The sequence below is a fragment of the Condylura cristata genome, unplaced genomic scaffold, assembly GCF_000260355.1.
Source record: "Condylura cristata isolate star-nosed mole 26May11 unplaced genomic scaffold, ConCri1.0 scaffold00001, whole genome shotgun sequence".
In the NCBI taxonomy this organism is placed as follows: domain Eukaryota; kingdom Metazoa; phylum Chordata; class Mammalia; order Eulipotyphla; family Talpidae; genus Condylura; species Condylura cristata.
The window spans coordinates 57,410,546-57,423,599 of NW_004567102.1; the positions used below are offsets into that span (position 1 = coordinate 57,410,546).

General features: G+C 45.7%; 1 protein-coding gene across 2 annotated transcripts; it reads left to right on the top strand.

Moving 5' to 3' along the window:
• The first annotated feature begins 3,724 nt into the window (after nucleotides 1–3,724).
• On the top strand, nucleotides 3,725–10,587 carry VGLL2 (vestigial-like family member 2). 2 transcript variants are annotated; one of them, XM_004673803.2, is made up of 4 exons: nucleotides 3,780–3,877; nucleotides 6,054–6,366; nucleotides 8,428–8,949; nucleotides 10,265–10,587. In XM_004673803.2, exons 1-4 carry the CDS (start codon nucleotides 3,797–3,799, stop codon nucleotides 10,303–10,305), a joined length of 957 nt encoding a protein of 318 aa, XP_004673860.1. In that variant the 5' UTR covers nucleotides 3,780–3,796; the 3' UTR covers nucleotides 10,306–10,587. The 2 variants fall into 2 exon arrangements, with proteins under 2 accessions (XP_004673861.1, XP_004673860.1); XM_004673804.2 differs by lacking the exon at nucleotides 8,428–8,949 and having other exon boundaries at nucleotides 3,725–3,877.
• Nucleotides 10,588–13,054: the final 2,467 nt, after the last annotated feature.

Sequence of the window (13,054 nt, forward strand, 5' to 3'; positions counted from 1 at the left end):
GTTTCATTGTGGTCAGAAATTAAAGACTAGTGGAGTGATTTTTCAACCAAGTAAAGATTAAAAACAACTCCCTATTAAAAATAATTGATACATGCTCTCTGATTTAATTCTGTGTGTAAGTACATGTCATAGAATGCAAATCTCCTCCTAACTTTTCCTCTCATAAAATAGAACAAGCCAAAACATTTCACAGACATTTATAACAAATCTCTTTTTGTCATTTGTATGTCATTTATATGTTATCATTTTTAAAGATTTGGATCATATGAATTGAACTTATATAGCAATACCTTTGTATTAAGAATTTTGTAGCCATTCATTAAAAACTCATTTCTAAAAGATGGATATGATATTATATATCTCATCAAACTAAACATTAACATTAATGCACATTTAAGAGAAAACTAAAGTTAGAAAGTTATGATTATTACACCAAAATTAAAGTTGACTTATACAAGCATGAAAATAGATTTTAAAATATTAAGGAGGAAAAGTTTAGGAGAGTGGGAAAAGACTCTCCTCCACCCCAATTTTAGTTTTCAACCTTTAGCTCTTTGCCAAGACTCTGATCAAAACCTCTTTTTTTGTTTTATACTGTGTTAATGTCCTGATTATTTTAATATCTTGGTGAGTCAAGGGGGTTAAATTTAACTCTGCTTTACTTCTGCTTCAGCATAGAAACGAGGGACAACTCAGAAATACTACTCCTTCAGCAAATGCAGCTTTTCATATGTATAGAAATGATTGAACATGCTCCAAATCTTTGAGCATATTTTAAAACTGTAGACTATTTTTCTTTCTTCATTCTGGATTGGGCGAAGAGGAACAGTTTTTCTGTCCAAATTCAAAATCGATGCTCACTGGCCCGATTCCCTGTGTCCTTTAAACTTCGTGCAGACAGTAAACAGCTACTTAGCTTCAACGAAGTGTTAAAAAAAAAAAAACACTTTTTCAAGTAAAAGGAGATTAAGAAAGTGGCCATAGGCAACTGACACCGTATTCTCTGCCTTTTTTTTTCCTTTCCTTTAAAAAAGTAGGAAATCGCCTCTCCTGAAATCCTTTCCAAAAAAAAAAAAAAAACAAACAAAAACATTTTGCTGGACCTTATAGGATTCCGAGGGGTTGTCGTTCTTTGCTCTTTGCTCCTGAGTTTGCAGGAGAATCAAAGCTCTTCTAGCGCCGTGGTCACACTAATATAAACGTGTCAAAGTGAACCAGGCGCAGGGGCTAGGAGGAGGCAGTTAGTGAGAACAAGAGTATCCTTTCCCAGGAGATGCTGACACTCTATCCCGCGCTAGCCTTCCCCGCCCGGGACTGCCAGCCACCTACCCCGCCTCGGGACCTGGGCTGCGCCGCAAGGAAGGAGCGAGCTCTGGAGACAGAGGAAGGGCGGCCTTGGATCCAGGGTGGATTCCTTAGCCCCTGGAGAAGCCTTAAACCCAGGAAGTCAAAATAGATTATGTCCAAACTGGACTGCGAAAGCTGCGGAAAAGATGCGAACAGTGTTCCCTTGCGGGACCTACTGGTGTCGATCTGTGTTGCGGTGGCTGCGTGGGCACTTCGGCCCGGGTGGAGTCCTTCGAGCTGACCCGAGGGCTCACGGCCCCGCCCCGCACCCACCCTTGGCCTAGCGCGGCGTGGGGAGTTGGGAGGAGGGATTTGTCGGAGCTGCGCCTAGTACATTGGGTGCTTGCGGCTGAGAACAAGAGTGGGACCCTCACGACCACCCCCGCCCACAGATCCACGAGGTCGCCTTCTTTAGCTGGCAATTGCACTCTTCTGCCACCAGAGGAAATACTGACTGCTGGCTATCCCCCCTCCTCCGAAACTTCTGGGGAGGAAGAACTGCGACTGGGATGAGAGGGAGGTTCCCCTTCACCTGTGAATCCAGCTAGGTCAGCCCCAGCCGGAGGAGCTCAGCCGCGAGGCAGCCGGGCCCTTCAAAAGAGGATCCCGTAAAGTTGGACCAGAGGGATGTTTTTGCTTTTATTTTTACTTTTCATTAAAATAGGTTACATCGTAGTTAAAGAGACCCCATTTTAAAACCGAATTGGAAATCTGCAATCATTACCCATTTTTATAAGTAGGACAAAGTCAAACATCTACACCGTAAACAACTTGGCTTAAAATATTCATGGTTTAAAGACATGAATCTATCTTTATGTCTTAAATGCATTTGTTCACGGATTTATAGCCAGAGAATTGGTGTCCGACTTTTCCTTGGATCTAAACTGAGGAATAATAAGAATTAGCTTTCGTTAGCGATCCAAACTCTTGCTCGTTATCTGGGCGTTCAGTGCTCCCGATCTCTGCCCCGACCTGGCTCAAAGCTACGTCCATATCACATCTTCAACCACCTGACCAGCCACGCGGAGAGCCGGGTCTCAATTCATTCCTCACTCAGTAACAAGGAGAACTCGTTCCTTTACACGGTGGTCCCTAAGGGCTAGAGTTTGCTTGGGGGAGGATGGAAGGTGTCTCAGGGAGCAGGTCAAGCCATTAAAACCGTCCAGGCAAGAAAGAAAAGGTCTGCGTTTTATGATTGAAGGGCATCCTTTCTCGCTATACCCTAAAACGAAACAGAAAATTGCAGCTGCAGTATTACTGAGGTAGAGGCAGTAAACGCTGTTTGTGACCTCCATGCGTTCCTAGGATGCCTCCTTTGGCAACCAACTAGTCCTTGCCCCCCAAAAGTAACCGAAACTTTAAAGATCGCCGGCCGAGGTGACCCTGAGCAGCCGGGGGCCGGGTAAGTCCACCTAGACTCCTCGAAAGCAACTGGAACAGTGAAGAGTCAGAGTTAGAGTGCGATCAAAGTGGACCCAATCGGTTTGGGTGGAGGGCTTCTAAGAGAAAGAAAGGAAGGGTCGCATGGGAATCTAGAGGAAGTCACACGGAAGAGCGGAATAGAACTGTAGCAGTGCGCGGGGAAGGACCCGTCCGAGGGGTGCGGCGAAGGCTGCGGGGCAGGGCCGCAGTAGCAGGCTTCCGCTCACTGCCATTCTCCCGCAGAGGGAGCTCCTTTGCGCCGGACGGAGACCCCGACTGCTAGATCTCCTTAGACAACCGGGATCTCCTCCTAGGGGAATCCTAGGGATAGTGCCCTTCCTCCCCAGGGGCAACACGAGAAAGGAGAGCAGAGAATACGACCCACCTCGATACCCCCAGACGCGCACACTTAAACTCTCCAAATCTCCAGTGAGTCCAGACCTCTCTTACAAAACCTTTCCCGACCAGCATCAAGCCATCGGTAAACTTTACTTTTCCTCATGTACTCTTCTCCCCCACCTCACTCTCTCTATCCCTCGCTTCCTCTTCACTCCTGTAACAGGTGTGTAAGCTCCCAGAGGAGATCGGGGCTGCACTGAAGCCCCACACTCTTGAACACAGACTCCGCGGAGGGGAGCCGAAGGAACACTCACCCACAGCTGCTCGGGTCCTGGTACCTCGCTCCGGATTGGCCCCCAGGTCCCCGCCCTTCGCGAATCCCCTCCCCCTGCCCTCACTCCTACCCCCACCCCGCTCTAGCCCTGTCCTCCACGGGGGAGTGGCGTCAGCACGCCAGTCAGGCGTAAGGTTTAAATGCCCAGGAGCTGGAGCCCCAGCGCTTCTGTCCCCGAGCACCGTCGGGATCGGAATTTCGGGGGTGGGAGGAGAGCGAGCTAGCTAGCGGGATCCCGAGCAGCTGAGCGCTGATGACTCTGGAGCTCGGGTCCAAGCAATACCCATGCAGCATCCCCGCGCCTCACCGACCGAAAGTTGACAAAACACTTAACCGCTTCTGCTGCGGGGAGCCATGAGCTGCCTGGATGTTATGTACCAAGTCTACGGTCCTCCGCAGCCTTACTTCACAGCCGCCTACACCCCCTACCACCAGGTACGTTTCTCCTCCGGGTCGCCTTCGGGCAGGGGCTTGCACCCGGAGATCCGCGGCGCCTCTGCGCGGGTCCGTAGTTTGCTCACCTGCGACAGGAGCCGCGGAGATGCGAGGATTGCCGGCGCGGTAGGTTGAGCAAACCCCTTTAGATTGCGGATTTACACTTTGCGGAAGGCAGCTAAGCCGCGTTAAAGCGTTTCCTAAGCTTCCCGAAAATAGTCGGACGAGGTTCGCGCGGGCTGGGTTGTTTTCTTAGACTCTGTTGGACTCCAGATTCTTCTGAGCCCAGTGCTGATGCGAGGAGGTGCGACCCAAGTTCACGAAGGGAAAACCAAACTTTAGTCCCAAAGGTGAGAGCGACTACAACAAACAAGCAAAGACCTGTCTGTGTCTCCCTGAGCTTCAAAAACCTGCGTTCTCACCCCTGCTGCTTACCTAAACGCATATTTTTTCCGTTTCAATTCTCAAGATGATTAGGCGAATTAACTCCAGAACTAGCGAATTTGTTAAAAAGAGAACCGCACCAAGAGCCTTGGTGTTATAATTGACTTACAAAGTTCTGGTGATTTGCTAGGACTGTTTGGTCTGATTGAGGCAAAGTTCATAGATTACAGTAGTTCACCTTTCTCAAGCTTTCTTGACTAAATCCTGTTGCCTTGCCTTCAGCCAACCAACCTTCACTGGGTTAAGACCACTTAACTGGTTATACAAACTCTTCAAGTTCGTTTAATTATTCTAATTTCTCTTTTCTCTGGGTTGCATCTGTTCGAAGAGGTTTTCTTTCCATTTCTCGGCTGATAAGTCCACTAAAAGAATAAAATCACTCACGCAGATGGTGAGAGGCATAGGAGTACCAAGCAGGTTCAAAATTGAGGGTGGGTGCTTCAGCTTTGGGAAAATTAAAATATATCCCAAGGCTTTCACCAATTTTGCTTGCAAATTTAGAATATTTATTTGCAAATTTCCTAATAAGTTAATGATGTGATAGGAAGGTTTTTTGCTTTTTCTACCTCCTTCTTCCCTTTATAAAACTTTCCAACCAGGAGTTTTAGTCTCAATGTTCATTTTAGGAATCACCAGACTCTATTATAAACCAAGTGGAAATGTAGCAGAAGACAATTCATGTCTTATTTGCTTCATTGTCTCAAATGAGTTCCCTTCCTAGTCTGGGACTCTTACAAATGGAAGAGGTGGGTTGTTTATCTGTTTGGTTCTTTCTCCTCCCTGACTGTGGTCCCGTCTTTTTATGAAAGCTACCCACTTTTTAAGTGACTGGCTTGCTTTCCAGGCCATCTCTGCTCTAACATTGCACTGAGGCATTGCCATTTCTAAGGAAATGCTTTTCAGTAGTTGCACTTAGTTTAAAAAATCACCAAATGGTCAGAATTTATCCTCTCAGACAAGATCTTAATCTTCCATTCTTTTTTGTTATTTATTCCTTCAGTGTGCATAAATAATGGTGAGTGTAGAAATGCTTATAGTCCAGTGGGTTTTATTTTCTTTTTAATTAATTCATTTAGACACAGAGCTCTTTAGAAACTGAGGTAGGTTTTTAAACAGGCAGTTTATGGGTGACCAAACAAATAATATGCCTTAATTGAAATACATTGTTTCAGTCAGTCCACAATTTTACTCCTTGCGATCCTATCCTAAAGGGAACTATTCCACACCTGTTACATTCCTCATTCCAGATTGCATGAAGTAGATTTTGTTGTTGTTGTTGTCTTCCTATTCCATGTTGAGGATGCTTCTGCATCTGCGCTGGAGTAGGCCCTAACAGGTCTTTGGTGCCCTTTACCCTTGGGTTTTAAAAATACATCTGTCCTGAGCCCAGTTCTGATGTCAAGTGCAGCTCAAAACGGGGCTGCTTAGCATCTTCTGGGACCTTAACTCTGACATCTTCTGAGAGCTTTTTCTGTAGCCTGGCAACAATTCCCTGGAAACCAAGTCACCAAGAAGGCTATCTGCCTCTCAAAGAGCCCACCTTTGTTTGGCTGCAGGTTGGGAAACTTGTTGACTGTGCCACCCATGTCCTTGCTGAATTTATGGTCAAGAGCATGAGGCTTAGACCGTTGCTCCCTGGGTACCTTAGAAATCCAGATGAAGCAGTGCGGTCTGAATCTAACTTACCTTCTCTTTTGAAATTGATTTCTCTATTCTTTCTCTCTATGAGCAGAAACTAGCTTATTACTCCAAAATGCAGGAAGCCCAAGAATGCAACACCAGCCCCAGCAGTAGCAGTGGCAGTGGCAGCTCCTCCTTTTCTAGCCAAACTCCAGCCAGTATAAAAGAAGAGGAAGGCAGCCCAGAGAAAGAGCGCCCACCGGAGGCTGAGTACATCAACTCCCGCTGCGTCCTCTTCACCTATTTCCAAGGGGACATCAGCTCTGTGGTGGATGAGCACTTCAGCAGAGCCCTGAGCCAACCCAGCAGCTATTCCCCAAGCTGTACAAGCAGCAAAGCACCCAGGAGCTCTGGGTCCTGGCGGGGTGAGTAAAAGTTCCGCTGGAAAGGGCAGACAGAGAATCCTCTCCGCTTTGGGTTCACCTTCAGGGGCTTAAGGAGATGCAGCTGAAAAATAATACATGTCAGGGAAGAGTGAAGAGGGCATTTTAGGAGGGGAAGGAAGGGGAACCGGCATAGGCATACAATTTCTCCTTGCAGAGGTAGGACAGAGTAGGGCAGTGACCTACAGAAAGGGCTGTGATGGGATTTGCTTATTGGTTCTGCTGCTTCCTAGCAATATGACCTTGGGCAAGTCTCTTAACCTCTTTGAAGTGACTATTTACTGGTATCTAAAATTAGTATAATACTTGCCCTCTTAAATCATCCCTGGAGGTGACTTTAACAGAAACAGAAAAATATATGTAAACACACTGTGGGCATTGTGAGGCTTTGCACACTCTCCCAAGGCAGGAGGAAGAAGGGTCTTCCACTACAACAACTTAGAAACCCTTTAACTGATTCTTGAAATTTTTCCCCAGAAGGAAACATCCTAGACCTCATGTCAAGCAAAACCTACTGAAGAATGTCTTTTAAACCTACCTGTGACTTTTGCTAGTTTTTAATTACTTGGAAATCTCAAAACAGATAATATCTGTCAATAAGCAAATAAAGTAACCGAGAAACAAAAAAATTAAGTACAATCAAAATATCTCTAAGAGTGTTCCCCAAACACATTTCCACTTTGTTATTCTACTCCCCTCAAAGCACTGCTTTATCTAGCCTGGAAGACTGATTTTTTTGGATAAGTGAAATCACTTCCTGTCTATTCTGAAACATGCACCTCCTTTTTTACCAAGACAAGGGTGGGCATAACTATTCCATAAACTTTCCATCTAACTTAATTTTTGGTGTTTACTAAACAGGAAAAAAGGAAGACTTTGTTGTAAAAGGGACACAAACATTGTATTTTGAGGGGAATGATACCCCTTCATCCTCCCTTTATTTCATTAAGTCTATATAGTTCATACAAGCCTTGCCTACTCAAGATCTAAACACACTCATTTCAAATACAGGTTTTGTTTTATTCTCCAGTTACCTGAATATTTTAAGCATGAAGACTGTTCAGTATTTAAAATGTGTCTTCAAAGTATTTTAAATTCCCTTCTATGTGATGCAGATGCCTCCCCCAGGGAGGTGCTTAATAAAAAAGTTCCTTGAATTAAAAAGTTCATTGTCTTTCCCACCCTCTCCTCTAACGACAACTAATTTGCGCTAGAATTTCAGGTACTAGGAGTCAGCCAGGAAATTGACACTGACATGGGTGATGATAATACTACTTTAATACTGTAGTATTTGATATTGTAGTATTGACAAAAGTTTGTTCAATTTAAAACGTTTGTGTACCTCTGCAAAAAATACAGCTGTCCTTTTAACATATCTAATCGACTCTATTGTTTTAGTTCTTAGAAAAAAATATTTGAAAGAAGGTTTCTAGAAAGGAGGCTAATAATAGCAAGACTTCGAAATATGTCAATGGACTTCCAGTCTATGAGAGGTCTTGGAGGGGCACATTTTCTGGAGCAAGGGAGGCTGAAACGCGAGAGGGGGTAGTGAGATTGCTAGGCGACCGACCAAGAGTGGGAAGTGGTATCTTTAGCTTGAGAGGCTGCGGGCTGGAAAAGGGAGGCCTCTCTGCCAGGAGCTCACTTAGGCAGCTCAGCCCAGAGTCCGGGAGAGCTATCTGCGCCCCCAAACGTAGATTGATGGGTGTGTCTCTCCAGTCTTCCTCTTCCAGCCATTTCCCTTGTTTCCTCCCTGGAACAGCATCTGCTAATACCCGAAAGAGGACCTCTCCCCAAACCACCCCCCTGCCCCCCACTACCACCACCAAAAGCGTTCCTTATTGTGCAGTGCCCGACTTCGCCTTCGCAGGCTACTGGCCCCTTAAAAAGGCTCCTCCCTGGGCTGCGGTCTAGCTCCGCGCCGCGTTTTTCCAGCCTCGCCGGCGGGCGCGTCCAGCTTCCCTGCCCCGCGGGGTAAGAGCTCGCGCCTCCCAGAGTGACACGCTCCTCTCTTCCTTTCCTCCCCTGCGCCGCGGCCTGCAGACGGCTCCTTCCCGATGAGCCAACGCAGCTTCCCTGCCTCCTTCTGGAACAGCGCGTACCAAGCGCCGGTGCCCCCGCCGCTGGGCAGCCCACTGGCGGCGGCGCACTCGGAGTTGCCCTTCGCCGCCGCCGACCCCTACTCTCCAGCCGCGCTGCACAGCCACCTGCACCAGGGTGCGGCTGAGCCCTGGCACCACGCGCACCCGCACCACGCGCACCCGCACCATCCCTACGCGCTGGGCGGCGCCCTGGGCGCTCAGGCTGCCGCCTATCCGCGACCAGCCGCGGTGCACGAAGTCTATGCGCCCCACTTCGACCCGCGCTATGGGCCGCTGCTGATGCCGGCCACTTCGGGGCGCCCTGCCCGCCTCGCTCCGGCTCCTGCGCCTGCCTCCGGCAGCCCGCCCTGTGAGCTCTCCGCCAAGGGTGAGCCGACTGGCTCTGCTTGGGCTGCTCCTGGAGGGCCCTACGCTAGCCCCGCCGGGGATGTGACCCAGGGGCTGGGCCTCAGCGTGGATTCAGGTAAGCTGGAAAGGGAGCTTGGCCTCCTTCGGTCCTTAGTACCCCGTCCCCGACCCAGGGTTGAGTCCTGGACGCCCCTAGTTCTCCTCGGATACCCTTGCGACCCGGTAGTCAAAAGGTCTATTTGGAGAGGTTGCTTTTCGTCAGACGAAAAAACCTGTATCATTGGTGTGGGTGGGATAAGAAATAGGACCCTACCCTAATCTGGTTGGCAAATATTACGGAGGATTTCCCCCCTCCCCCCAAAGAAAAGTTGGAAAGGGTCTAGCTCTGCGCTGTTGATTTCTATAGCCACTAGCCACGTGTCCGTTGAGCACTTGCAATGTGGCTGGGCCCAGTAGTGATGCACTGAGTGTATAACGCACACTAGATCTCAAAACTTGGTACGAAAAAAGAATGTAAAATTCAACTCGGTAATATTTTTATGTTGACTGCATGTGGAAATTTTTCAACACATTGCACACATTGGGATAAATAAAATATATTACTAAGATTAATTCTCATCTGTTTCTTTTGTATTTATTTTTTTCAATGTGGCTGCTAGAGAATTCAGAATTGTGCCCGTGGCTTCCACTGTGTTTCTGTTGGACAGCGCTGATCTAGAGTACCTGCTAAGAGTGTAGCTTAAAACCCTCTACAGCTTGAAGGGATCTTCTCACTTAATGACAATTATAAGGAAGGAAAAACATGTGTCGATACCGACTTAATTGCAAACAAAATAGGTCTCTTGAAAAACAGCAGAAGTATGACTTTCGTGATCATATTAAGTTTCTGGCTTAAGTTGATTTTTTGAAAGAAAGGTGTATTCAAATAAGGGTTTACTTCTGTACTTTATTTTCTGGACAATAAAAAAAAGGTTATATAAGAAATGCAATCATTGGTTTGTAGTTTTGCCCACTCCCCCTTCCCTCCAGTGAAGATTTGACATTTCCGTAGGCTTTGCTGTTATTTGCATTCATACCCTTTAGATGAATTCTGTGACTTCCACAATAAAACAATGGTGTTTGTCTCTTTCTTTCTTTAAATATCCTGTGCCTCTCCTCCCCACCCTTCTCTCTCCCTCCCTCCCTCTCTCTATCTCTCTGTCACTGTCTCTCTCCCTCTCCCTCTCTGTCCCCCTCTTCCTCTCCTCCCTTGCTCTTTCTCTTTTCTTTCTGTTTTCAGGTTTACAGCCTCAGGACAAAAGCAAGGATCTGTACTGGTTTTAGCCAGCTCAGCTTCCTCCCTCTAGGTCTCTGCCTAGCGCAGTTGCAATCGGTGACGCTCAGAGCTGAAATCGAGTGGGTTTGTAACAGCTTCTGATCTTGGTTTTCAGCTCGTCGCTATTCCCTCTGTGGTGCATCCCTCCTGAGCTGATCTGCTGCCCCAGGGCCCCCCTCCCTTTCTCTTCTGACCAGCCAACCAGCCTCAGCTTCTATGCCTCTCACTTCATGGATGAGAACATGGGGGATGGCAGAGACTTCAAACTTGTCCATGTGTTCAAAGAACTCAAACCTACTGCTACAGAAATTGCACCTGAAAGTTATTCTTTCTGTGTGAAGAGCAGATCCAAAGATCCTGAATTATGTTTAATGACTTTTGGCCAAATCACTGGAAATATCTATGGAGAGATCAGTTTCATGCTAGAAGTTTTCTTGGAAAGAGGGGAAGAAAAAAAAACTTTCTGGTGTGAATATTTTTTATGCTGATGTGAATTATTTCATTAAGTAGTGTGGTCATAACACTACTGTTGTCAATATCCTCAGATTTAAAATGTAATTGTATTTGCATCAACAACTGTGATAGAGAAGTAAAAAAAGTTTACTCCTTCTTCTTCCGGCACCCTTTCTGCCCACTCACTGGCTCCAGCACCCACTCCAGACACAAAGACACTTTTTCCTTTGGCCTGTGAACATGGAAGTCTCAGCCTGAATGTGAGTAGCAAGTGGCTTATCTGCAACCACCTGCCCAAGTCTTACTGAAATGCAGCTGTTCTAGGACAACTGTTTAAAACTCCAGAAATACATCGACCAAGGTGGTACTTCCCAGTGTTTGGTACAACAATTGCAATCATACTGGATATATTTTATAAATGTGTGTACATATATCATATTTTTTACAAGGAACATTTTACGATGAAAGAGAAGGAAACTTTCTCAGTCTTCTTTCCCACGAATCCTGGCCTTCCTTCTGTCCTCTGGATGAAGAAAAAAAGCAACAGGAGACCCCCAACTCTCTGTACAACAAATTAGTAATCACCACAGGGGAAGAAATGTCCATGGAAGACTCCAATACCTCGAATATTCTTCTCAGTCACTGTAGTTGTGATTGGTCACTTTAATCTTGGGACAGAGTAAGGGGTCTATGTGGGCAAAACTGACCGAGATGAGGAAGAAGGAATGAACATTAAAGATGTCTATTTACTATAAGGTCATCGTGTTGTTTCATAAAAAGAAAATAAATGTCTTAGTTTCTTTCTAGTAGAATAAAATGATTTCTAGTAGTATATTCTGATGTCAGTAAGTAATATTACTTATTATATATAGATGCATATATATTGCTAGATTATGTTTTCCAAAGTGTTTGCTGTGCTGTGAAACCTGTTAATCCCTTTCCACCTCCCCTCGATGCTGGAGACAAGTTAGGTGACCTGAAGTTGGCTTCAACTGGAGAATAGGAGGAGGTACAGAAAGTACTACTGTATGCATTCAGTGAGATACACATTTATTATTCTCTGGAAGAGAATAGTTGTTGCTTCTTAAATCCTCAAGTCTTAGGTCAGTAGAGTTGTAAATTAAAAAGCATTTCTTTAAAATATGGTTATTTTATACTTTAATAAGCTTGACAAAGAAACCGAAACTATCAGCAGACCAAAAAAAAAGATAAGAAACCATTTTCCTTTGACAACAAAGATACTTGTGTTCTTTCACTCAAGTGTTCGAGGGAGATAACTTGTGTTGTGATCAAACTTCCCTTGTAGATTGTTAAAACATAAAAACATCAGCTCAATGTTGACCCTTATTACAGCAGGAGACAAAAATAATTTGGATAAGAGTCTTAGGAGTTAGGGACAACTAGGGGCCTTACTCAGAGCATGGCTTAGATTTACCCGCTGCCCCTTCCTATCATTTTTGTAGCTGTGAAGTAGATCAAGAGCATTTCAAGAACCTTTTACTGATTTTGCTCAGAAGGGAGGTGCTTTGTGACTCTATTATACACATGTGATGACAATAATAACTAGTGTTAATTGTTTATCATGTACCAGGCACTGCTCTGAGAGTCATTCACTTAAACCTCACAACAAGTCAATGTTATATTTATTATTGTCATTCCCTTTTACATAAAAGAAAACTGAGGTTCACCCAAGAGAAATCATTTGCCCAGTCACACATGCAGCTTGTGAGTGGCTGAGCCAGGAGGACACTCAGGCTGCCCAGGTGCAGAGACTGTCCCCTGTGGTGCCCGCTCCTCCACTTTTGAGAAGGCTTTGCTTCTTTCCTCCTCCATGAGACATCAGCAAGGAAAGAAAGAAACAGGACAGCAAAGACTGGCATTATAGGCTCAGGTGAAATATCAGAACATTGTCCAAATCCCCTTATCAAATGGCATTACCTGGAGACCCTTTGGTGACATGCAGATTTCCATCTTTCTTCCAAAGGGAATGATTCCTTCCCTTATTATTCATTTTAGTATTTAACAGCCTTCACTGGTCTGAAGAGCTTCACACCCAATCCAACCAACAAGTCATGTAAGAGTTTGGACATTGAAGCAATAACTAAAATTAACTTTGGACTTCTCTGCGGAGTTTTTTAATCCATGTTCCACTGGCATGAATCACTGTTATATGCAAGCATAAACAAAATGCATTAAGTTTCCAGGGCACTTGCAGATTTTGCCACGGAGTGTGCAGTTAAAGAAAGCACAGCAGTGTATTCTCTAATAGCTGACTTCTGGGCAGCCCTGTACGTGAGCACACCCTGCCATAGCACTCACGAGATCGTTGCTGTGAGCAGGAGTTTTCTCTCTCCTGAGTTGCATCTGACCTGAATATCAGGTTGCTGGTGATGAGGAACTGGCTTTGGGGCAGTCCCGAACAGACAGTCCAGACTGTGGAGCCAGGCTCAGG